At 46.7% G+C, this 25,655-nt stretch overlaps 1 protein-coding gene across 3 annotated transcripts; it reads right to left on the reverse strand.

The window, feature by feature from the left end:
- Positions 1-961: 961 nt before the first annotated feature.
- On the reverse strand, positions 962-23,936 carry PLPP5 (phospholipid phosphatase 5). 3 transcript variants are annotated; one of them, XM_083589024.1, is made up of 9 exons: positions 23,560-23,936; positions 19,760-19,868; positions 17,071-17,161; positions 14,414-14,477; positions 13,031-13,155; positions 11,239-11,409; positions 10,090-10,201; positions 4,280-4,361; positions 962-3,820 (listed from the first exon to the last, which is right to left on the reverse strand). In XM_083589024.1, the coding sequence occupies exons 1-8, from the start codon at positions 23,637-23,639 to the stop codon at positions 4,283-4,285; spliced, it is 831 nt and encodes a 276-aa protein (XP_083445150.1). In that variant the 5' UTR covers positions 23,640-23,936; the 3' UTR covers positions 962-3,820; positions 4,280-4,282. The 3 variants fall into 3 exon arrangements, with proteins under 3 accessions (XP_083445150.1, XP_083445149.1, XP_083445151.1); XM_083589023.1 differs by lacking the exon at positions 23,560-23,936 and adding an exon at positions 23,341-23,539; XM_083589025.1 differs by lacking the exons at positions 962-3,820; positions 4,280-4,361 and adding an exon at positions 6,077-8,438 and having other exon boundaries at positions 8,838-10,201; positions 23,560-23,696.
- Positions 23,937-25,655: the final 1,719 nt, after the last annotated feature.

The following is a 25,655-nucleotide window of genomic DNA, read 5'->3' on the forward strand; positions in this document are numbered from 1 at the left end:
CAATCTAAGTTGCCATATTGTAGATGCTTCATACATCAGGAAAACATGCTGAAATACTGTGTCTTTATCATAGACATTAGCTTGATACTTGCAGAAGTAAAAATTCTTGCTTTCATTCTAGGACTGTGCTACATACCTAAACCTTTTTGTCACACTTTTTATACCACAGTGCAGTTGTACTGTGCAATAAGTCAAAGCAGTAGCACTTCTCTTAGAACCATGGTTTGTATCAAACCAGTTTTTTCTCAAGAGTACACCCGTTGAAATTCATGAAACTGTTTGCCATTTCAGTGGGTCTACTCTGAGTATGAGCAGCTTTAGCTGCAAGCTTGCACCCCAGTGTTAAGATCTGCAGGTGCTAGTGATGAGAGTGTCTAACTTCTGTGATCTTGTGGGCCAAAAAGAGTCTTAGTAATGAAATGTGTGGATGATGAATTTAGTTTTTCTTTTGTATAAGGAAACACAACTGTTCTTCCAGAGATTACACATAGGGTTCCATTTAAGCTTGGTAAATGCAAAACATGTTGAGCACAATGTGAAAAACAGACGTCAGTAAACAGGTTAGGAGCAAGCTATAAAGTCTCATTTAGTGCACTCTTCTGATGCATGTTTGCTCAGACTAAAGTCCTGCAGTGTTCTGGTGTAAGCGTGCAGAATTGTAACCTGATAGTTAATCTCTCCTTTGCCAAATCCAATCCCTGCCATACACTACAGTCTTAACTATCTGAAGGGAAAGCCTAAAATGAAGTAAATATTTTCTGTGAGGTCCAGTTTGATAGCTTCCAAGTTTATAGCACCTTGCAGTCATTCATGAGCAACATGAAAGACAGATTGCAAGTACTTCTACTTTACAGAGTGCACAAGGTAAGGGAGAACGAGAAGTTAGTGTTTCACATTCAGCAATGCCTTGCATGTCCCATTTAGTCCTAATCTGAGGACCAAAGAAGTGATACAGCAGTGCTTTTTCTTTTGAAGTTTTAGCATTTTTATTAAGACAGTTTTAAAAACAAAACCGTGAAACAATGAAAACACAACTCCATTGATTTGGCCTCTAAAAATGTACAAAATGTGAAGAACGAAGGTAAAATAATCTTTATCACAGCAACAATCCTTCCATACCTACTAATGGTTCAGACTAGCCCAATCTGCAAAGCAGGCACAAAATTAACTGCCCGAAAATGCGCCATACCAGGAATGATAGTGGTTTAACTATGATGGGAGCGAAACCTTGAGATTCCCACGTGGGTAAACAGAGGAAAACTCACCATTCATTATAAATTGTTTTGAGTATTCCTGAGACATCTGCTCGGCCACTATTTCGTTCTGCTCCCCTCCCCCTTTTACCACATTTTTATTCTACCTCCTAGGAGCTTACATGATCCCGGCTGGTTTTATCCTCACAACCACCCTTTGAGGTAGGTTAGGCTGCTAGTGGCTGGCTCAAGGTCACCCAAGACTGACTGTTGGAAACAGGAGATTGGTTGAGCCAGACTTTCCTGCATTATTTTAATATTACTCATCACCTTTCTAAAATACCATGACTGCTTTCATTAGAGACACAAGTTTTCTTTTTTCCTTCACTGTGTCCCCCAACATTAGTTCTGGGGCCTCCCTTTAACCTCCAATTGCTGGATGAAACTTCTTTTTTATTAGCTAGATATATGCCTGTCTTTTCTCCCCCTTCTCTCTCTCTCTCTCGGTGTTCTGCCTTTTTGCTTGTCTCTTTGCTCTTAAAAAGAGGTTTAAAATAAAATGAAGACTGTGTCCCCTTCATTTGCCCATGACCCAGTTTTGGGTACCAAACCACAAGCTGACAACTGATGTGCTAGCCTATGTTATGCGTAGTTGCCATTTTGCATAGAAATACCGCCATCTCCCTGCCACTGTTACCTTGCTTAAACCAGAAGTAGCTTGTGTGCTTCCCTCCTGATGTTGTTGGCATGCAACACCCATCGGCCTAAGCCAGCCTGACCAACAGGTCAAGGATGATGAAAGTTGTGGTCCTACAACATCAGGAGAGCACGACATTGGCTATTCCTGCCTTAGTCTTTTGAAGCCACAACCATTATCACCCTTGTAAAAAGAAAAGAAAAGCACCTGGCACTGCTTGGGGATGTGCCTCAAATCCACACAGTTCAACAACATCTGGGCAGCCAGCTCTGCTGTAGGTGGGCTTCCATCAGCCTCAGCCAGAAAGGTCAATTGACATTGGGAGCCTGGCACTCCTGATGTAGGTAAATGCCAGTTATGGCCGCCTGCTATCCTATTTAGGGGTATGAGGGGACCATTTTATTTGGGTGACAACAAGCAGAAAATGTGGTACATCCAGTATGACAAAGAGCAGCAAGGTGACATTCTGCTTGTGGAACAACTTCTGTAGAGAGGGAGGGAAGCCTTGTGCTAATCACATCTCCCCCACCCCTTCTATGGGGGCACTCCAATGGATGCTCACCCTGCAGAAAGGGCTGTTTATGCTGCTGGTGTCTCTCCCATGCCATCCCAAGTCCCCTGAAAGTAAAACACCTATTGGGAAACCTCTCCAGATTTAAGGTCCCAAATCCCAGAGAAACAGAGTTGAACCAGCCTGTGGTCACGGTGCGGCCATCTGTTCTCAACATTAAGAAACTTCTGACTGTCCCAAGCACACCAACTTAACAACGGCGGGATCCTAGCACAGGCACCAACCAACAAAAGCTGTGGGCATGGATGAAGGCCAGTGCATCTTTGAAGAAGGACAAGCTCCAGCACTGAGAGAGCAGGGTCACAAGCAGTTAAGTCTACAGCTATATACAGCTCCCCCTGAACTCCATGGAAGGGAAAGATCACCAGTGTGATGGCACATGCACATGCAAAGTAGACAGCTGGCCACCTAAGAGCTGCTTTTGCGCAAGGCAGTTTCAAAGGGGAGGAAGCAAAAGTCTGAGAGTGAGATCTTGCAGCAGAGACCTCATCACAGCCGTCACCCAAACCACCTTGCAAATGGTGCAAGCTGCAGAAGGTGAATTTGGGAGCTCACAGCAAATGTGCACCTCCTGAGTTTTGCTTCTTAAGCCGATTTTAAACAGTAGCCTTGAGATACCTTGTTAAAGAGTCTTTTGCAAATGCTACTGTTGGGTTTATGCCCCAGTTCCACAAATCCTGGTGCAGAGAGCAGCAGGTTGTATACATGCAATGTTGGTGAACAGGTTAGTGATTTATTTGAGAGGTAGTCATTTTGGGGCACTTGTTTGCAAAAGTCTACTATAATGGGTCAATGGGTTTCATTTTTTGCAACCTGCTAAGGTCTAGAAGCAGGTTTAGTCAATTCTAGTCCTACTTAAGAGTAGACCCACTGAAGTTAACGGGCATGATTAACTTAGGACATTGATTTCTTTTTTTTATTTCTTTTTTTTAATAATATTTTTATTCATTTTCAAAACAATTTTATACAATCCACATTTTGTCACACATTCGTCTATTTTTGACTTCCCTCAGTTTCTCTGCCAATCTTTCATTTAAATTTATATTGTTAACGCATTTCTAAACTTAATATTGTCTTTAAATATCACCTCTCCCTTCTTACTCTCTTTTTTACAATATTTCTTAATTTTTCACAGAGTCTCTTGAAAACCAACAAGCGTTATCTGTTCATCACATATGCTTTTCAGATAATCTGTAAATCTCCCCCAGTCCTCGATGAACTTTTGGTCTTTCTGGTATCGAATCTTCCCTGTTAGTTTGTCCAATTCTGCGTATTCAGTCAATTTCGTTCTCCATTCTTACACCGTTGGAATTTCTTCTTGTTTCCATCTTTGACCCAGAAGTATTCTCGCTGCTGTTACTGCATATTGGAAAAGTTTACAATCTTTCTTATTTATTTCATTACCTACCAATCCTAGTAAGAAGGCTTCCGGTTTCTTAACAAACGTATATTTCAACATCTTTTTCAGTCCATTATATATCATTTCCCAGAAGCCTTTCACCCTTTTACACTCCCACCACATATGACAGAATGTTCCTTCTTTTTCTTTACATTTCCAACACTTATTACATGTTTTATACATTTTGGCCAGTTTTACTGGCGTTATATACCATCTATATACCATTTTCATTATATTTTCCTTCAACGCAGTACATGCCGTAAATTTTAACCTTTCATTCCATAATTTCATCCAATCATCATATTGTATATTGTACCCAAAATCTCTGGCCCAATGTATCATTACCGATTTAACCTCTTCATCTTTTGTATGCCATTCCAGCAACATTTTATACATTTTTGATAAATTTTTATACTTACTATTCAGTACCTCTGTTTGAAATTTTGAATCTTTTCCTTCATATCCACACTCTTTACAGTCTTTTTTAAACATTTCATTAACCTGGTAATAATGCAACCAATCATAAACAAATTCTTTCACATCTTCATAAGATTTCATTTTCCATTTCCCCCCCCTCACTATCAAATCTCCATATGTTATCCATCCCCCCATGTTAATCTTTTTCACACTCAATACTTCTAATGGTGAAATCCAGTGGGGGAGTCTTGGTTCCAACAAATTTTTATACCTTTCCCATACCTCTATCAGTGATCTTCGAAAGATGTGGTTTTCAAACCCTTTGTGAATTTTCTTCTTTTCATACCATAAGTATGCATGCCAACCAAATCTGTTGTCAAACCCTTCTAAGTCCAACAACTCCCCATTCTCTAGTTTAATCCATTCCTTTAACCAACAGAGGCACGATGCTTCGTAATATAATTTCAAGTCTGGCAGAGCGAAGCCACCTCTTTCCTTTGCATCTGTTAGTAACTTGAACTGAATCCTTGGCTTCTTGCCCTGCCAGATATATCTTGAAATTGTTTTTTGCCATTCTTTAAATACTGATGCCCCCTTGATTATCGGTAGTGATTGAAATAAAAATAACATCTTTGGCAGCACACTCACCTTAATCGTTGATATTCTCCCCCAAAAAGATAACTTCAATCTTCTCCAGATCCCTTTTTATTCCATTCCACACAGGTAATTGTTTTGAAACAAATCAATATTTTTGGGGGTTAACCGTATTCCTAAATACCTCACTTTATTCACCACTTCAATCCCTGTCTGTTGTTGCATTACCTCTATTAGTTCTTGATTCATATTTTTAGCAATAATTTTGGTCTTTTTTTTATTTAAATAAAATCCTGCAACTTGACCAAATTGATCTATTTCTTCTAAAATTCTTTTAACACTTCCCGATGGTTCTTCTACCGTTATTACTAAGGCGTCCGCAAACGCTTTAACTTTATATTCATTTTTTCCTACAGACACCCCTTTTATTTCTTCATTTTTCCTTATTGATTTTAGTAAGACTTCCAGTACCAGAATGAATAATAGTGGCGATAATGGACATCCCTGTCTTGTACCTTTAGTTATTTTTATATCTTCTGTTGTAGTATTATTTACTATCAACTTTGCTTTTTGCTCTGTATATATTGCCTTTATTCCGTTGAAGAATTCCGTACCCACGTCCATATATTCTAAATTTTTTAGCATAAAGTCCCATGATATATTGTCAAAGGCCTTTTCAGCATCCACAAAAATCAGCATAGCTTGTTTCTCATTCCTAGCATTCAGATATTCTAATATGTTTATTATATTTCTTATATTATCTTTCATCTGTCTGCCAGGAAGGAAACCCGCCTGATCCTTATGTATAATTTCTTGCAATACCTTTTTCATTCTCTTTGCTAGTATGCTCACAAAGATTTTATAATCAGTATTCAACAATGAAATAGGCCTGTAATTTTTTACTTGCGTTAAGTCCGAATCTTGTTTTGGAATAAATGTAATGAAGGCCTCTTTCCACGTTTCCTGAATTTATCTGTTTTTCAAAATGTTATTCGTAACTTCTTTCAGTGGTACAAGCAGGGTGCGTCTCATTTCTTTATAATAACTAGCTGTAAATCCATCTGGTCCTGGAGCTTTCCCTTTTTTCAACTCTTTTATCGCCTCTTTTATTTCTTCAATTTCAATGGGGGCATTCAGATTATCTTTTTTTCCCGTCGGGATCTTCTGCACTGCTTTTTCCTTTAAAAATCTTTCTATTTTTCTCATGTTATTCTTTTCTTTACTTTTGTACAAATGTCTATAAAAGTCCAAGAATCCTTTTCTAATCTCTTTCGGGTTTTCTATTTCTGTACCTTCAACTTAGGACATTGATTTCAGTGGGTCTACTCTGAACAGAACGTAATTGGCTATAACATACAGAGTTGGCTAGGCCCTCAAATATAATCTATGGTGCAACAACATCCATCCCAGGAAGCCATCCAGCCTCTGTTGGACAACCTCTAATGAATGAGAGTCCACCACTTTCTGAGACAGTTTGTTCCACTGTCAAGCAGCTTGCAACATCAAGAAGTTCTTCCTGCTAGCTGGTCAAAAACCCTTCTGAGAATTTGAGCCCGTTGGTCCGGGGCCAACCGTTTGAAGCAAAAGTAAGCAAACACATTCCATCTTATACGTCAGGAGTGGGAAGGTTTTGGCTCTCCCAATGTTGCTTGCTTAACTACAACTTCCATCAGCCCCAGGAAGCACAGCCAATCACCAGGGATGACGGAAGCTGTAGTTCAATTAACACCTGGAGGGTCAGAGGACTCTCCCCTCCCTTGTTCTATGAGATGGCCCTTCAAGTATTTATTAATGGTTCTCATATTGCCTCTAAATAGTACTGTCCAGAGAGTAGGGGAAATATACTCAACTTCTTCACCCCTTTCTCAGAGGACTAGATATCCAGGACTCTTATCATCTTTGTCACCTTGCTTTGAACATGGTCCAGCTCAACAATATCCTTGTTAAACCCCAGAACTGGACACAGTACCCTAGCTGACGTCTGAGCAAATCAGACTATTACTTCCAGAAATCTGGACATTAGCTTTTTGTTGATGCAACAGAATTGTACAGTGGTACCTCCGGTTGCAGACGGGATCTGTTCTGGAGGTCCGGTCGGATCCCGAGGTTTCTGCAACCTGAGGACCACTTCTCCACCTGCATGCATGGCGAAGCCCTGTCAAATACTTCTGGGTTTGCCGCTTTCGCATCCCGAAGTTTACGTAACCAGAGGATTACGTAACCGCAGGTACTACTGTATTAGCCTTTTTAGATACCGCACAACACTGGGGGATCACATTTAGTTTCTGGTCTACTAAAATCCCTGAATCTTTTGCATTTTTACGAGGCATCACCCATCTTGTATATGAGTGCCTTATTCCTCCTAACTTAATGCAGAACTTTACATGCAGCTCTGCCACCTGCAAATCTGATAAGGATCCTACACTCCTTTGCCCAACTCATTGATAAAGGTGTCAAATAACAGAACAGGACAGAACCCCACACATCACTTCTTCCCAGATGAACGAGGAGTCATTGATGGGCACTCTTTGGGTAAAGTTTGTCAAGCAGCTACAAATCCACCCAACAGTAGCATCATCTAGCCCACATTTTATCAATCTGTCAACATTATGGGGAATCTTGTTGAAATCAAGATATGCTACTAGGAAGATAAAACATTAACAGATAAAGAACATGATTTTCTCACAGTAAAGTTCCACACATCACTACAAGCCTGGAGTCCATAGTCTGCAATGACCTGATAAAAGCAGGATTGACTCTACACTGAAAAAGTGCACATTTGACATTTAGAATAAATTACCCACATTCTATATAATAAGTTAATGTCGCTAAGACTCAGGTTTTCATAGTCTAGATTTTTCAGGGCTGGGATCAAGGGAAGGAAATGTGGAAAATCAGAATGGATGTGCAATGAGGGTGGTGGAAACACTCGTCACAGCCTAAAGCAGGAATGGGGAGTCTGTGGCCCTCCAGACGTTGCTGGACTCCCCTCGGCCCTGGCCAGAATGACCAATGGTCAGGAATAGTGGCCAATGTAGTCCAACATCTGAAGGGCTACAAGTTCCCCACCTGTCTAAAACCAGGAGTATATTGAAGCCCTGCCCACCTAAAAGCCACAAGGGGCACTGTTTGATTTTCTAAGTGGACAACAGATAAAAAGCTTCTATGCTTTTCTTCCTAGCTCTAGGGACACAATTGCCTTTTTCAGAATAGAAGCTGCAGTTCTCAGGGCGCCAGGCTGCATCTCTGTGCACCCATCCTCTGGAATATGCACATCCATCTAAGGAAGAGCTGGTCTGCACAGCACAGAACCTGCTTTTGCAGGAGGTCAAAGGAGCAGATACTTTAGAGTGGCAGAGGGGCAAACGGGGCTTATCTGCTGCAGCAAACAAAAGGAGAGAGAGTCTTCTGGTACCAAAAACGGTATCAAATGCATCATTGCAGGAACTTTCATTCATTAGTCCATTGCATCATACATGCATTAGCCGCAACTCTGCCCCAAAATTGTCTTGCTCTGCTCTCAACTGCAATCCTAAACATGCTCACTGGTGAGTAAACACCTGTGAACTGGTACAGTGGTGCCTCGCAAGATGAAAAGAATCCGTTCTGCGAGTCTCTTCGTCTTGCGGTTTTTTCGTCTTGCGAAGCAAGCCCATTAGCGGCTTAGCGGATTAGCGCTATTAGCGGCTTAGCGGATCAGCTGATAAGCGGCTTAGCGATCAGCTGTTAAGCGGCTTAGCGGCTCAGCTGTTAAGCGGCTTAGCGGCTTAGCGATCAGCTGATAAGCGGCTTAGCAGCTTGGGAAAAAGGGGGGGAAAAGGAAAAAAACCCTGCAGGAACTCGCAAGACATTTTCGTCTTGCGAAGCAAGCCCATAGGAAATTCGCTTTGCGAAGCACCTCCAAAACGGAAAACCCTTTCGTCTAGCGGGTTTTCCGTCTTGCGGGGCATTCGTCTTGCGGGGCACCACTGTAGTTACTTCTAAGTAGACATGCTTGAGGTTCAACTGACAGGCTCTCATCTGTATATATGAGAGAGGACTATAGAAAGATAGGAAGCTGCCTTATACCAAGTCAGATCATTGGGTCCCTCTGACCCGCAGTGGCTTCCCAGGGTCTCAGGCAGGTGCTGTTTCCCAGCTGCACCTGGAGACACCAGGAGCTGATCCTGCACCTTCTGCATGCAAGGAAGATGCTCTCCAACTAAGCTGCATGCCGCTTCCCCAAGAACCGTACACCCCACCAGCCGAGGGTAACATTTCATGCATCTGATGAAGGAGGTGGGCTCAGATCCACAAATGCTTCCGCTCCCACATGCTTTTAGGCTTGCTAGGCTTCTGAACAAAAAAGCCAGCCGACCTGTGTGGGGAATGTACAGATTTGGATGGGGAAAGCCTGGAGGTAGCTGGAAGGGCAGAAAACCGACCAGGGACCCTGCCTACGCTAAAGAAAAGGTTGTCAAACTTTCAGGGCCCAGTGGGCTCATCTGAAATTTTTACAATGTGCCATCAACTCTAGTCTCAATATGGTTGTCAATGGGTGTGGCATAACGCAAAAGGGCAGAGAAAGAGGCAGGACCCCCCAAAATCGTGTTGGCGTGCCTTCTTTCATCCGTAAGGGGGAAAAGGCATCACCACACTCATTCACAGAGAGAAGCTCTGTGAATTATTCAGAATAAATGGGAGGGAGCGTGTCCCACTGCTGGTCAATAAAACATGGGTCATCTTTAAGGGAGTGGTGTTCAGTGTAGGCGACACACCCTGGCTGGGACAAAGCTCTGGTGATCTGTGTGGAGGTGAGCTGCAGGTGATGGTTTTGCCTTACAGCAAAGGACTGGACCAGATTGCCTTTTGGCTTAGGGCAACTGCATTATTAAGAGTGGCATGGGCTGGGCTGGAAATGCGATTGGTCCAGGCCCTGCTGTCTAGTAGGAGAGAATTGCCTCCAGAATTGCCATGCAATGCCCAGCACTGTTCCCTAGGTCCCTGTGTAAACAGACTGGTAGGGCCAGAGCAGATCTCAAAGCCCCCCAACTGGACTGCCGGCATTTAAAAATGGTGTGATCCAACCGCACTCCTCCTCCAGGCACAAAGTAACACCGAAGGCTGTGGCCTCCCTCCTTTTCCAGCACCCAGGACATGCAGGTGGGGATCCTGAGGTCTTTATACATCGAGGCTGAAACCAGAGACTGTCAGTTTTTGTCTCTCTGGGGCAGAGAACCTGGATTTGCGCTGCAGCGGCTGATGGCACTCGGGATCCGTCAGAGGAGGGTAATGCTGTCTGTAGCACAGGTAGGCAAATGCAAGGCCCATTCCTGAACCAACCAGCACATCTTGGGAAGAAAACACAAAGAGGAGAGAATGCAAAGATGGTTTCAGCTTGGAGCTGGCTAACAACAGCACAGAACTCGCTCCTATCCTCTCCATGTGTAGGGAGAAGAGTAGGACTCATACAGAGTCAGACTCCTGGTCCATCTAGGTCAGTATTCCTGACCCTGACTGGCAGTGGCTTTCCAGAGTTTCAGATGGGACATTCCCTGTCTGTTGCTGGGGATGGAATCTGGGACCTTCTGGACGCAAAGCAACAGTCTTCCTTCCTCATAGGGGACGCTGCCCATTTGTTCATCTAACCCAGAATTGTCGACTCTGACCGGCAGAAGCTCTACAAGGCTTCAAGCGGAGGGAGATCATTCCTATCACCTGCTACCTGCCTTTTAAACTGGAAATACCAGTGACTGAGCAGGGAATGTTCTGCATACAAAGCCATGTGCTCTGCCACTGGCCTATGCTTCCTCTCCAAATGAATGAATGGAAAAATACAAGATGGCACCATGCTTGCTCAGATATGCAGCTCACCTAACTGGGTGCCAGGGAGGGAAAACCCAGAAGTCCAGCAGGGGCAAAAGCAACTGGTTGCTGCTCTAAGAACCGGTGCCATAGTTTGCTTCTCCCCTCCTCTCTCCCAATCACTTTTCCCTGTGTGCTGTGTCATTTACACAGTAAGCCTGAAGGCAGGGACCAAGGGAGTCCTGACATGTGTCAGCTGGTTTTTTCCAGAGGAATATGCGGAGTAAAAATCCTGTAATGGGCAGGAGGGGATTCAGCCCTCTATCCTGTTCCAAACCCTGGCTTGGACGCAGACATGCACTTAAGTAGGGAGTACAGCCAACCTCCACCCATTACTCCAGGGTTGGGATCCTGAAGCCTTCCAGGGGTTGCTGGACTACAACTCCCATCCTCCTTGACTACTGCCCATTGGCTACAGCTGATGGGAATTGTAGTCAAGCAACATCACAGGTTAGCCACAGGCAGACAGCCACTTGCTGTCTTCGTGGCATGTGCCTCACTTCTCCATCAACTTCTCACTCACCTTGCCAGTGATGCTTGTAATCGCAGGTGCGGGATAAAGCAATGAGCATCGCCACAAAGAGGGGCGCCAAGAAGGCACAGAGGCGCCAGGACTGCCCACGCCCACCAGGCGCAAAGCAGTGGAGCTTCCCTGCGATGTAGAAGGAGCCGAAGGCGAGGCCGGCAAAGGCAACTGGAAGAGAGGAATGATCACTGCAAGACCCAGCAAGGCAAAGAGTCCCCGCAAACATCAGCGACAGATCCATAAATACCTGAGGAACTAATAGTCCCTGATCTCTTGGCAAGGTATAGCAGAGGCTGAGCTCAGAAGGTGGGCAATGCCTTGCAAGGCAACACTATACAAGAGGACTCAAAAGTTAGCCCTGTTGACTTCAATGGCACAGGCTCTCAGGTGAGCCACATTGAGGGGAACATTCAGAGCAGCGGAAGCCAACATGGAGACCAGGTCCCAGCAGCCCCAGCCAGCATGGCCAATGGTCAAGCACGATTGGAGTTGGAGTCTGTAGAGAAACTCTCTCTATGTGGTTCACTTTGCTCCAAGTTTTGAAGAAACATTCTGTGACTGCAAAGAGCTGTGGTGACAGGTTCTAACAGAGGAAATGTGATCGCTTTAAGATTTTACTAGACAGGGCCTGGATCCGGTGTATTGGCCTGGTGGTTGGCTGCAGGTTCCGGTCAGCTGAGAGTTCACTGTCAGTGAGGGAGATGATTAAGTTGTTCCAGTTGCAGAGAAGGGGGAAGGGGGTGGATGAGGGCAGCAGGAGGAATAAGGACAGAGAACAGTGGAAGGGGAAACTGAGGCCTGTATATTAATAGGCATGTTGTGTGGGGTGGGGGTAGACATCAAGCAAAGGAGCAGTATTTGGGGATTGGGGGGTGGAAATCGGGTGAAGGAGCAGACGACAGAGCAGATTTTGGAGATCGCACCGCACAGATTGGGGGACGCGGGTGGTGCTGTGGTCTAAACCACAGAGCCTAGGGCTTGCCAATCTGAAGGTCAGCGGTTTGAATCCCTGCGACGGGGTGAGCTCCCGTTGCTCGGTCCCAGCTCCTGCCCACCTAGCAGTTCGAAAGCACGTCAAAGTGCAAGTACATAAATAGGTACCACTCCGGCGGGAAGGTAAACGGCGTTTCCGTGCGCTGCTCTGGTTCACCAGAAGCAGCTTAGTCATGCTGGCCACATGACCTGGAAGCTGTCTGCAGACAAACACCGGAGTATGGAGATGGAGTAGAGGAGCCATCATGGGGATTTATAATACAGGGACGTGGGTGGCACTGTGGGTTAAACCACAGAGTCTAGGAATTGCCGATCAGAAGGTCGGCGGTTCGAATCCCCACGACGGGGTGAGCTCCCGTTGCTTGGTCCCTGCTCCTGCGAACCTAGCAGTTCGAAAACACGTCAAAGTGCAAGTAGATCAATAGGTACCGCTCCTGCGGGAAGGTAAATGGCGTTTCCGTGCGCTGCTCTGGTTCGCCAGAAGAAGCTTAGCCATGCTGGCCACATGACCCGGAATCTGTATGCCGGCTCCCTCGGCCAATAAAGTGAGATGAGCGCCGCAACCCCAGAGTCGGCCACGACTGGACCTAATGGTCAGGGGTCCCTTTACCTTTTAAGTGTATCATATGGTTGTAGCCAGGACACTCTTCTGCTCACAAAAAAGTCTCTCTGCGGATGCACCCTGGAGAGATCTGTGCATGGCTGCCTTGAACTCACCCTGGATCCATCCCATCTCCCCATTTGGTGCTTCCCATCCCCGGCTGCAGCCCCCAAACGAGACAGCTTGCGCACTCACAAGAGGAATGTCCACTGGGGAAGCTCTTGCGCCCCTCGGTCACTATTTGCGCGTCCCCCGTGCACAGCAGCTGAAGGGTTTCCCGGCCATCTGGGAAGCAGCGGTAGAAGAAATCCGGTCGAGGCCTGGAGTGAGGAAGAGACGCAAAGCGTGGGTCTCTGAACGAGAGGAAGAAGCAAGGCGAAATCTAACGCTGTGCTCCACAACCTGACCATGCAGCTCCTCTTGCAGACTCCACAACCACTGGTCCTTCCATAACCCACCCTGGCGTCTTGCAAGTAACGGCCTTTGCTTGGCTGAAAATTGCTCTGGAGAAGGCGGCAGCAGCAGAGGACATAAATGCCAAATCCCAACTCCTATCACCTCCAGCTGGCATGGACTATGCTGACAGAGAATGAGAGCTGGAGTCCAGCAACATCTAGGAGACCCCTGCCCAGCCCAGCCCTGCCTTTTCATTCTCTAGTCTCCAGGCAGTAGCCTAGAAGCAGCTAAGAAAGAAAGATGGAAGAACAGAAGGCAAATGGGATTTCAGGAGCCATGTTTACTAGGAAACAGACTGCCTGGCTTATCCATAGAGCAGAACTAGGTGACAAGTGATAGCAGAATCCTGAGGTGGCTTACTGGATCGGCGGTGGAGGAAAATCATGGATTGTATCCAATGTCAGCCATGCTCAGAGTAGACCCACTAATTTCCACTCAGAGTAGACCCATCTAAATCCAGAGTTGGACCTAAGTTAGCCTGTCTATCCATTTCAATAGGCCTACTCAATGTGTCTGTCTGTGAACCAGAAGGTTTGTGGTTCGGGCCCACCCAGGGATAGCTATGGAAAGAATTTCTGCATTGCAGGGGTTTGGATTAGAAGGTCCTTTCAAACTCTACAATTCTTTGATTCTATAGTCTGGGTAGAAATTAGTTGGATACAACCCTTTTTTTTTTAATACTCCCCTATAGAATCGGTGGTGGTGGGAATGTCCCTGCAAGTAGAAAACTAGCAGGACAGGCCCTGTGCTGTGCTGCAACCTTTCTGCTCAATATGAACCACCATGGTACCACTTCTCACAATGAAAGAGAGCATTATATACTGTGTATATATGTGCAGAAAGAGTTGTAATGAATAGATAAATACCTAAATTGTGCCATGTACTCTAGCACTAGGGAACTATTCCACATTTAGGGTGGGCATTCAAAAATGGCAGAGACAAACCCATTGCAGTCTGAAATCTCTGCCATCGCACTCTGCCACTCTCAGGATATTTATGCAATCCATTCGAAACGCAGACAGCCCGGTCCAACCTTCTGCAACCGGCAGTCAAAATGCAAAAATACACTCTCTACAGAAAGGACTAGAACAAACACACACAGAGAGAGAAACAGGATCTCACCTGCCCACGGCCAGCTTCACAGCATTCGTAAAGACACCATTCAGGGTAAGAGCCAGGCTGGCACCTGGAGGAAAGAAGAAGGCAGAACCCATCGTTTTCATCATCTTTACTGATTCAACCCTAGTCAGGCTCATTGTCAGAAATGTTGTGGCAAGAGGGCTGTCTTAAGGGGGAGAATTATTGCAAAGGTAAAACACAATCATGGAATTCAAGCCATGGTCTTCCCATCATTCCATCTGCACAAGCATTGAAGTTTGTCAGAGAGAGATTCCCCCTCTCCTCCTGGGAGGAATGGATGGGGGTGGGAGGGAAAGCCCCACTGCACAAATTTTAGCTCAGGACTTCCAGTGATGGGGCTGGTATAAATAATAATAATAATAATAATAATAATAATAATAATAATAATAATAATAATTTATTATTCATACCCCACCCTTCTGGCTGGGCTTCCCCAGCCACCCTGGGCAGCATCCAACAAAATATTAAAATACAGTAATGCATCAAACATTAAAAGCTTCCCTAAACAGGACTGCCTTCAGATGTCTTCTAAAAGTCTGGTAATTGTTTTTCTCTTTGACATCTGGTGGGAGGGCATTCTATAGGGCGGGTGCCACTACCGAGAAGGCCCTCTGCCTGGTTCCCTGTAACTTGGTTTCTCGCATTGATGGAATCGCCAGAAGGCCTTCGGCGCTGGACCTCAGTGTCCGGGCTGAATGATGGGGGTGGAGACGCTCCTTCAGATATACTGGACCCCACCCAAGAAGGTCGATATGTTTAAAGTGGTTGAATTGTACTCTATAGAAATAAAGTAAAATTCTATTTTGTAACATTAAATAAGAAGCTACTCTTTCAAGTTATCCCAGTGCCTTTGCACCCCAGACAGAAAGCTAGAACAGGTGAGTACATGGCTATTCTTGGTAGCTGCCCCCAAGTTCTAGAACTCCTTCTCAAGGGAAGCTCAGCCAGTCCCCTCTCTGAAGCATCTTCCACTGGCAAGCAAATACATTTTTATGTGGACAGGAAGCTGTCTTGGAAATGCATTGCAATTGGCTTGTGTGGGTTGCATGGAATAAATGAATTCATTCATCTTATTTAGCAGGATTTATATACTGCTTATTATCCACCCTTCACCCTAAGGTCCTGGGACAGGTTACTACAATATAAAAATACAATGGTAAAATCAGTTAAAACAATTTTACCATCAGAAGATTGACTTTACTGATGTTGCACCTGCCGTGCTTTAATTTTTTTACTCTATATTTTACTGTTATTTTATTTTGTTTGAATTATTGCTTGTTAGTTGACCTCGACCACCATTTGGGGGAATACAAATTAAACAAGCGATAAAAGTCTACTTCTTTGACTGCTTCAGGGGGCAGGTAGGGGTTTAGGGCCTTACCTACAGTATACATTTAAAGCAATTTATTGTAGGATTTTAAATGTCAGAGCTTTCCACAAAGAATCCTTAGAAGTGTAGTTAAGTGCACTGAGAATTGCTAGGAGACACCTTTCACTCTCACAGAACTGCAATTCCCAGAGTTTCCTGGGAAGATTGTTAAAGCACTTTAAATATGTGGTGCTGCTGTGCCCTAAGAAGAAAACAGAAAAGGCCCATCCGGACTGGACTGCATGGTTTATCTGAACACTCGAATCAGTTCTAAGTTTATAGATGATCCTTCTTTTGGTCCATTGATGTATTCTTGTATTTTCCGCTGTGGAGGGGGTAAGTTGGGCTCAAAGCTTAGAATAGTTTACAATAATAATGATGATGATGATGATGATGATGATAATAATAATAATAATAATAATAATATAATAAAATAATAAAAAAATTTATTTATACCCCGCCCTTCCTGGTTCAAAAACTGGGCTCAAGGCAGCTAACAATAAATTTAAAACACTTAATTATAAAAGCAGCATAAAATACAGTATAAAAACATGAATAACAATAAAATTCAAAAATCAAACATTTAGGGGAAATAAGCATTAGATAATCCCCAGGGCTAGCTGGCTGAATTGGTCCTACTTGGGCCAGCGAGGAGGCCAGGAGAGAATTAGCTGTGGGGTCTCAGAGCAGGTGATCTTCATAAAAAGGGAGGGGGAGGGAAGAGAAGGGAAGAGAAATAAAAGATCAGGCTGAATTCAAATTAAAGGTCAGGCGGAATAGCTCTGTCTTACAGGCCCGACGGAAGGAGGTTAAATCCTGAAGGGCCCTAGTCTCATGGGACAGAGCATTCCACCAGGTCGGAGCCATCACTGAAAAGGCCCTGGCCCTGGTGGAGGATAGTCTGACTTCCTTAGGGCCCAGGACCTCTAAACTATGGCTATTCATGGACCTTAAGGTCCTCTGCGGGGCAGACCAGGAGAGGCGGTCCCGTTGACAAGTGGGTCTCTAGACTTGCTAAATCAGACGAAGGACCCCTCACATCTAGCATCCTGTTTCTGCCCATCCAGATGTCTAAGGGAACTCATAAGTAGGATATGAGCCCAAAAGCATCTCTGTCTCCTGGCCCAGAAACTAGTACTGGGTTTGACACTGCAGGCAATACAAGGTCCTTGTGACTAGCAGCCACAGATAGCTTTATCCGCTGTGAATGTGCATAGCCCCCCTTTCAAAGCTGTTCAAGTTCAGCTGCGGCGTGCAAAGATGTATTCACCTAAGCAGGCTTCCCGTGTATCCTCTTGGTCTGCGTTCATGAAGAATTTCGCCAGTAGAATCAAGATCAGGGGAGACAAAAAGGAAATGACCTGGAACGAGATGGGAAGAGACAAGAAATAGAGTCAGCAGCGCTACAAGAGCAACAACAAAACTATAGGGTTGTATCCAGCATTAGAACGGACCCATTGAAAATAATGGACAGGCCTAAATTATGCTCATGAAGTTCACAGGGTCTATCTGGGTAGATCTTTGTTCAATACAGCCTATCAAGGAAAAAGGTGCTTGCCACCCACAATTTTTATAAGTACTATATTCAAATTTATGTTGCCTGATAAATCAAGAGAAAACAGTTCATTTTAATCAATTAAACATTGTGATTGTAGTCAATATTCAGTATTAACTAAATTACTAAGGTATTTAAGACTCTCCAGCTTATAGGAGATCCTTGGAGCTGAGGGACTGCAGGGGGTTGGAATGGATGACCATTAAGGTCTCTCCCAACGCTACAATCCCATGGTTCCACGAAGTGTTTTGGACCCTATCCCCCATCCACAACAAGCAGCATGGCCGATGGTCAGGGATGACGAGACTTGTAATCAAGCGACTTTGGGAGGGAGACAGGATCCCCACCCCTTACCTATTGGGGAAAAGACCTCGTACGTCATCGAGTCCAGTTAGGAAGAGTTCCTAGATTAAGGCTGTAATCCTATGTCCAAGGGGACTAAGAGGAACTTCCATCAGTCCCAGTCAGCATGGTCAATGCCCAGGGATGATGATGATGACTATTATTATTATTTTATTTATTATTATTTTATTCATGCTTTCAATTTCATTTTTTCATTTCATTTTACAATCATTTTAACATTTCAAAACTTGACTTCCTTCCCTTGCTTTCTGTGGTTCCTTATTTAATATCTTCTGCATGTCCAAATTAACTTAATTTGCTCATTTATTCATCTGCTTTAAATATATACTCTTACAGAACTGCAGGTTATTACAATAATCCTGCCAATGTTCTTATCTGTGTACAATTTATCTGGAAATACCGTATTTTTCGCTCTATAGGACGCACTTTTTCCCCTCCAAAAATGAAGGGGAAATGTGTGTGCGTCCTATAGGGCGAATGCAGGCTTTCGCTGAAGCCTGCAGAGTGAGAGGGGAGACCCCGCTGCCTGCCCCGCAAACTCCGGGGACAGCGGGGAGGCGCAGCGCGTCTTCCCGCTGTCCCCGGACCTGATCTCAAGGCGGGTGGCGGGGAGAAGAGCGCTTCTCCCCACTGCCTGCCCCGCAAGCTCCGGGGACAGTGGGGAGGCGCAGCGCGTCTTCCTGCTGTCCCCGGACCTGATCTCAAGGCGGGCGGCGGGGAGAAGAGCGCTTCTCCCCACTGCCTGCCCCGCAAGCTCCGGGGACAGTGGGGAGGCGCAGCGCGTCTTCCCGCTGTCCCTGGACCTGGTCTGAAGGCGGGCTGCGGGGAGAAGAGCGCTTCTCCCCGCTGCCGGCACCACAAGCGCCTGGGGGGGAAATAATTTTTTTTCCTTTATTTCCCCCCCAAAAAACTTGATGCGTCCTATGGGCCGGTGCGTCCTATGGAGCGAAAAATACGGTATTCAATAAACCATTTCCATTCTTTTATAAAAAGTTTGTTATCTTGATTTCTTATTCTTCCGGTAAGTTTCACCATTTCTGTATATTCCATTAAGATTTTGTATCCATCCTTCCTTCCCTGGGACTTCTGCTTCTTTCCATTTTGGGGCGAGTAACATTATTGCCGCTCTAGTCACATACATGAAAAAATTTCTATATAGTTTAGGTCAGGGGTCAGCAAACTTTTTCAGCAGGGGGCTGGTCCACTGTCCCTCAGACCTTGTGGGGGACTGGACTATATTTTGGAAAGAAATAATGAACGAATTCCTATGTCCCACAAATAACCCAGAGATGCATTTTAAATAAAAGCACACATTCTACTCATGTAAAAACACACTGATTCCCAGACTGTCTGCAGGCTGGATTTGGAAGGCGATTGGGCCAGATCTGCCCCCTGGGCCTTAGTTTGCCTACCTATGGTTTAGGTCAGGGGTCGGCAACGTGCAGCCCATGGGCCGGATGCAGCCCACAAAGACTGTTTTACCGGCACACGAGTCACCTGCTTGGTGAGTCCCCCACGCACTGCGGTAAACCAACACAGCGTGGCACGGGGACTCGCCAAGCGGCGCCGGAAATCACATCTGTGCATGCATGGATACCGGAAATCACGTCTGTGCATGTCCAGACGCTGAAAATCACTTCTGCGCAGGCACGCTTTTCAGCATCTGTGTATGCGCAGAAGCGATTTCCGGCATCGTGCTGTGCCAGCCCGGCCCATGGATGATCTCCATGGGAGTGATCCGGCCCATGGCCGGTAAACCTTGCTGACCCTTGATTTAGGTAGTTCTATCCCTATAATTCCCAAAAGAGAAGCTTCTGGTGATGGTTATTAAATTTAATAAAATGGTGATGGTGATGATGATAGGAATTGCAATCCACAACATCTGGAGGGCATCCCACTGACTAACCCTTACATAGATGTGTGCTTCACCGAACGTACCATGCACTGGAGACAAATCTGAAGCGGCATCTGCCTGCAAAGGACACATAACTACAAGCACAGCCTACACTGTACAAGACGGCTGGCATGAACGAATACTTACAAACATGGGCTTAGCGGGTACATGGTCGGACTCCACATAGGGGTTTTTATAAAGCCACATTTCTTCCGGCTGTATGACTCGCTGGAAAGGAGGCAGCAGCTCAGTGAACCTAGAGAGGAAGCACAACCCAAGGACTAAAGTCTCATTTGCACAATACACTGAACACAGGTACAAGCAGCCTCCATGCACACGTTAAGTGTGTGAAAGAGTGTGCGCCTGTTCACGTGTACAACCCTTGTCCACGCAGACTGTGCACCCCTTGGATGCCATGTGTGAACACCTCTTGGGTGTTGGTGATTTTAAAGAAAAAGCAGGCGGCCAGTACTGGGGTTTCCTCCCAATATGGTCACAGGGAGATCTGAGGAACAAGAATGATGCAACCATTTCCAGCAGGCATTTTCAAAGCGATCACTTGAAATATCAAATCGTTTTCGTAAAGAAACCAAAATTCCAAATGACCACAAATAATACAGGAGCTCCAGTCATATGAGGAACAGGCAGCCAGTCACTGAGTTGACCTCCATTTGACTCCCTGCGACCAGAGGACTGGATTCATGGAATGCCAGTCCAGGCAGAATGGGTATGGAGAGGGAGGAGAGGAAAAACCAAATGTCTCTAGCGTGGCAGAAGTGCCCCAATCCTGGAACACCCTCCTCCTCTAGGCATGGACAGCCATGAGTTTGTTGGGAGTTCACAGCCCTTTTGTTTTGCTGCAGGTTTGGTAAAACTGATTCTGAGTCATGAATCTGCTTCATGGTTTTAGTATTGATACTGATGATATTTTACAGTTACTGTATTTTTCGCCCCATAGGATGCACCGGCCCATAGGACGCACCTAGTTTTTTTTGGGGGGGGGAATGAAGGGGAAAAAAATTATTCCCCCCCCCAGGTGCGGGGCTGGGGCGGGGGAAGCCTGAGCTTCACGCGGCTCTCCCACGGCTAGCGGATAGCTTCCTGAAGCCTGGAGAGCGAGAGGGGTCAGTGCGCACCGACCCCCCTCGCTCTCCAGGCTTCAGCGAAAGCCTGCATTCGCCCCATAGGACGCACACGCATTTCCCCTTCATTTTTGGAGGGGGAAAAGTGCATCCTATAGGGCGAAAAATACGGTATCTTAATTGTGCTCTGTGATTTGGAACCAATGATTTTTTTTAATACTGCTTTGAGGTCACCTGTGACAAAAGTCAGTGTGTACGCACATTAAATAAACAAACGATAAATTTCAAGGTGTGCTTTCCCCACTGCACGCACACACATACAAGGGACTCTGCCCCACCTCTGACCTACACAGTGATTGATAAGAGGGGCACAACCTGTGCAAGCTCTAGAGCTGGATTTCTGCAGGTTATGAACTACAGATTTCAGCAGCTTGGAGGGTGCATTTATCTCATGTAAGTGAGGAAACCCTCCCAAGGCAGGGAGAGTGGCTATGTTTCTAAGCAATGAATTTTCAGCAGGCTTGATACCACTGATCGTGCAAAAACCTACAAGCTAGCATTGGGCCGTTCAGCATTCTCAGGCCTGTCTGAATGATAAGACTGTGTGTGCACATGCACACATGATAAATTCGTATTTGCTACTTATTTGTCGCATAGGGTCTATATGACTTCCCCTTGAAGCCGTGCATTTTGTGTTTTCCAAGTCAGGAATGAGAAGAGTTGCCGAGTCCAACTCTGACCACCTCTAAGCCAGCACAGCCAATGGTCAAGAATGATGGGAATTGTAGTCTAAGAGCAACAGGAGAGTCACAGTTCCCCTATCCCTATTCTAAGTGAAGAGCAATATTTTGTATATGTGAAAATGTGATTCTCTCCTCACCCACTCTGACCAATCCTTTGCTCTTAAAATTGGTGCATGCAATGAGATTAACCAAGTTAACATGGGCTCCTCTTGGATATTCTCTGCAACAGAACTATTAACAATAATGATGCTGATTATAATAATTGCCTGCTCTTCACCATAAGGTCCCAAGTCCTACAACAATGTAGAAATACAAATTTAAAACCAGTTAAAACAACTGAAACGAACAACAAGGGATTCTTTTCATCTCTCCCACTTTTTTTGAAATTGAGTTTCAATACGTAAAATAGTGTTGGACCAGAGGCTTGAGAGTCATGTGAGGGTTAAAACATGTGCTTTGTCCTAGCGCAAGGAAATGCCCTCGGAGTCTGCTCTGATCCATTGCAAAATAGCAACTCCTCTCTCCTTTCCCGTGGGCATGAATCAGAAACTGATTTTAAAAGCTGAGGCATCTGTGAGATTAACAGGAACAGGGGTTCATTTTCAACAGCCTAGCTAGAGAGAAAAGATGAGGCCGCTTGGAGAGGCAGGCCTCTCCCTACAGTAAAAGCCTGGGCTGTGAGAACGCAGCAGAATTTAAACAACGGTGAATGGAACCATTTCACCATTACAAGTGCAGAGCAGAACAGCCCTACCCCTACGTCTCTGGAGCCGAATCCAAAAAGAACACATCAGCCTTGGACTCCTGTCAGTCCAAATGTCAGACAAGCGGCAACAGCACTGCCAAAACACAGGAGCAGCTACTCCTCTCATTGTGTCAACACAAGGGCTGGGGGAACGTCAGCTGACCAGGTGCTGCCAGCAGGTCTTGCCATATCAGCTGCTCGCCACTGGCATTTTCTGGGGGGTTGTTGCCAGTCAGGGTAGGCACCACTAAGCTCAATGGAGCTATGTCTGACTCAGTAAAAGGCTGCTTCCTGCAGACCCCTGCGTTATACCCACTGCGAAGGAACCATGTGGAAAGGGGTGTGTCAGACAGAGCCTCTGATGATATTTCCCATGCACTGGGGGAGTATCAAGCACAGCAGGAGTTGGAGCCAGGAGTGTGTTGTAGACATAAGGAGGCTTCTCCTGAATACAGTGGTACCTCGGGTTAAATACTTAATTCGTTCTGGAGGTCCGTTGTTAATCTGAAACTGTTCTTAACCTGAAGCACCACTTTAGCTAATGGGGCCTCCCGCTGCTGCCGCGTGATTTCTGTTCTCATCCTGAAGCAAAGTTCTTAACCTGAGGTAATATTTCTGGGTTAGCGGAGTCTGTAACCTGAAGCGTCTGTAACCTGAAGCGTCTGTAACCTGAAGCATCTGTAACCTGAAGCATCTGTAACCTGAGGTACCACTGTAACTAGTATGGCGTCCACCTTGAAGGGAGATTCCCCATCATCTCCCGCCAGAAACCCCTGCCTGAAACCCTGGAGAGCTGCTGCCAGTCAGGGTTGGCAAACTGAGCTGAGATGGGCCAAGGGCCCGATTCTGCAGAAGGCAGCTTCCTGTTCCTCGTCTTTCCAGGCCCTTATGTTACGAAACCTGCACCAGAGGCACGTAGACCTAGAGATGAAGGAGGACATCGTCTGGGGCCCTTGGCCCATGCAGTGCACGCCGCGCAGCAGGGCAGACATCTATGGGGCGCAAAGGGGCACGCGGGATTTTCTTTCCAGCTCCTGCCAGCCACACAATATGCACAGGCAGACACCGACGACCGGACGTGCCAGGGTGTCCTCCGGGGGCCGCATATCGGATACCACTCCATGCCCCAAACGCGGCACCGGCAGGCCTGGCTCTCACCTCCAGAGGCGCAGGAGGGCGGAGGGAGGCACCTCTCCTGCGCATCGCCCAGCTGGCCTTCTGCTGCGCCGCCGCGTTGCGTTCAAAAGGAAGCTCCCTGCTGCGTGCATTGCGGCAGAGAGAGAGATCTCCGCGCATCCTCTTCCCCGGGGATGCCAGGCCCGCGCCTTGCGCGCCTCCCTCGCCACCCCCCCCATCCCGGCCCGCTTTTGCACTCACAGGAAGAGCCCCAGCAGCGCGGCGCGCACCCCCACTTCCAGCAGCAGCAGCGCCAGCCCCGCCCGCGGGACCCGCCGCATCTCCGCTGGTGCGGCCCGGGAGCCACGCGCCGCCCTCCTGCCCGGCCAGGATCCGCCTCCTCTGGGGGGAGGAGGAGAGGGCGGGGCGCGCAGGGGAGACGGGCCGGGGGACTTACTTCCGAGTAAGCCCAGCCGCACTCTTCCGGCAAGCCTGCGCGGGGGTGGAAAGGGAAGGGGCGGCGCGGGGCACGATGCTCCTTGCTGCAGCTGCTGCAGCTGCAAAAGCCCAGTAGCTTCATGGGCGTAGCCAGGATTTCGGTAAGGGGGGGCAGGCTTTATGTTAGGGGGAGCAGAACCTCACATAGTGAAGAGTTTTGTATTGATTTAATTGATTTGGAGGGAGCTGCCCATGGGCGTGGCCAGGCTTTTGTTTGGGGGACAGGCTTTTATTGGGGGGCAGGAACCTCAGATTTATATTGATTTTTACTGATTGGGGGGCAGCTGCCCCCCCAGCTATGCCCATGTGCCATTTCTCACTCCATCAGCGGAACCCTTGGGTCCAGATCACCTGAGGTTGTTGTCTTGCACTCTGCACTGGTGGTGGCAACTAGCTGCACCTGTGCTGCGTCTGGACAGGGCTGCCCCACCCATAAGCAGAGCTGTCTTACCCATAGGTGCCAGGGGTGCCGGGCACCAGGCAGAGAGCCCGGGGCCCGAGAGTTGAGTCTGGGAAAGAGCCCACCCATCGGAGCGCTAGGCCTCAAGTTTGGGGGCAGCCGAGCCAGCAAGACGCTGAGGCGGCCGGCTCTGCCCTCGTGTGTGCCTGGGACTGGACAACTGGGGGGGCGCCAGGCGGATCTTTGCACCCTGGCACCCCATATGCTTAAGACAGCCCTGCCTATAAGGCAAGGTGAGGCCACCGCCTCAGTCGGGGCAACAGATGCAGATGCAGGTCTCTGCCCCCCACCCTTGTGTTCCAGATGTAGACCTTGGGTCACCCCATCTTCCCTAGAGGCATAGGCACCAACTCTGGGCTGAGCCCCCCCCCCCAGTCTTGAGGGGCTTGGCCTCATCAGGTGGTGGGGTCCTGTTGGGCTGTGCGGGGCCTCCCTGCAGCTGTGGTGGGCCTCACAGCCTCCTCCCACTGCGTGCATGCGCATCATGCATGTGATGACACACACGGATGCCGCCCCCTTCCAAAGCTAGGCAGAACCAGGCGCCTGTGCCTGGCAGGGGAGCAGAACTGCCATTTTGTGGTTCACCTCAGGTGCCATTATGTCTTGGGCTGGTTCTGTGTGCCACATTTTATGAAGAAAAGGGAGCATGTCCGGAGTATGCTATGGGGTCTCAGAACCAAGATGAGAAATGGTTGAAAGAGTCAGGTATGATTAGCTGGAAGAGGAGAAGATGAAGAGACTTTTTAGTAGGTTTTCAAATATTTGAACGGTTGTTACGAATATCTTGTTTGTTCATTTAAAGCACCTAGGAATTGTAGTTCACCTATCACAGAGTTACTTTTCCCAGCACCCTTAACAAACTACAGTTCCCAGGATTCTTTGGGGGCAAGCAGTGTGGAGACAGCCCTAGGAAGCTGGACTACTGCAGTATGGGGTCCGTGGGGACTGTCCATGGGGTGGAGGTTCCTCCTCCTTAGTCTCAGTGTCCTCGTGGGCACCAGCAACTGCTGCTTCCGGCTTCTAAAACCACATGATTCTCCATGTGAGGACAAGTCGTCCTTCAGCTATTCTGCTCTTAGGCAAGTTGGAACAGAAATTTTACAGGGCTTCTGCACTTTGGGGGTATTAATGGATTCTTAATGCAGTTGTCGTCCTATTAAAAAAAATGGGGAGCTCCAGATGTTTTGCAGGAGGCATTCAAGCACATGCCAGACGTCTAAGCGTGTGCAGTTAAAGTGGGTGAACATGCACAGCAAATTCACTTTTTAAAAGAAAATGAAAAAAGGATGGGCAAATGCACTGAAAAGTGTGGGATGAACATATGATTAGTGGGAAGATGTATAAACACCACAGATACAGATCAAGAGGAATACCCGTTCTCGTATATGGCAGGACAGAT

This window comes from Podarcis filfolensis, assembly GCF_964270895.1.
Source record: "Podarcis filfolensis genome assembly, chromosome: 15".
Taxonomy (NCBI): domain Eukaryota; kingdom Metazoa; phylum Chordata; class Lepidosauria; order Squamata; family Lacertidae; genus Podarcis; species Podarcis filfolensis.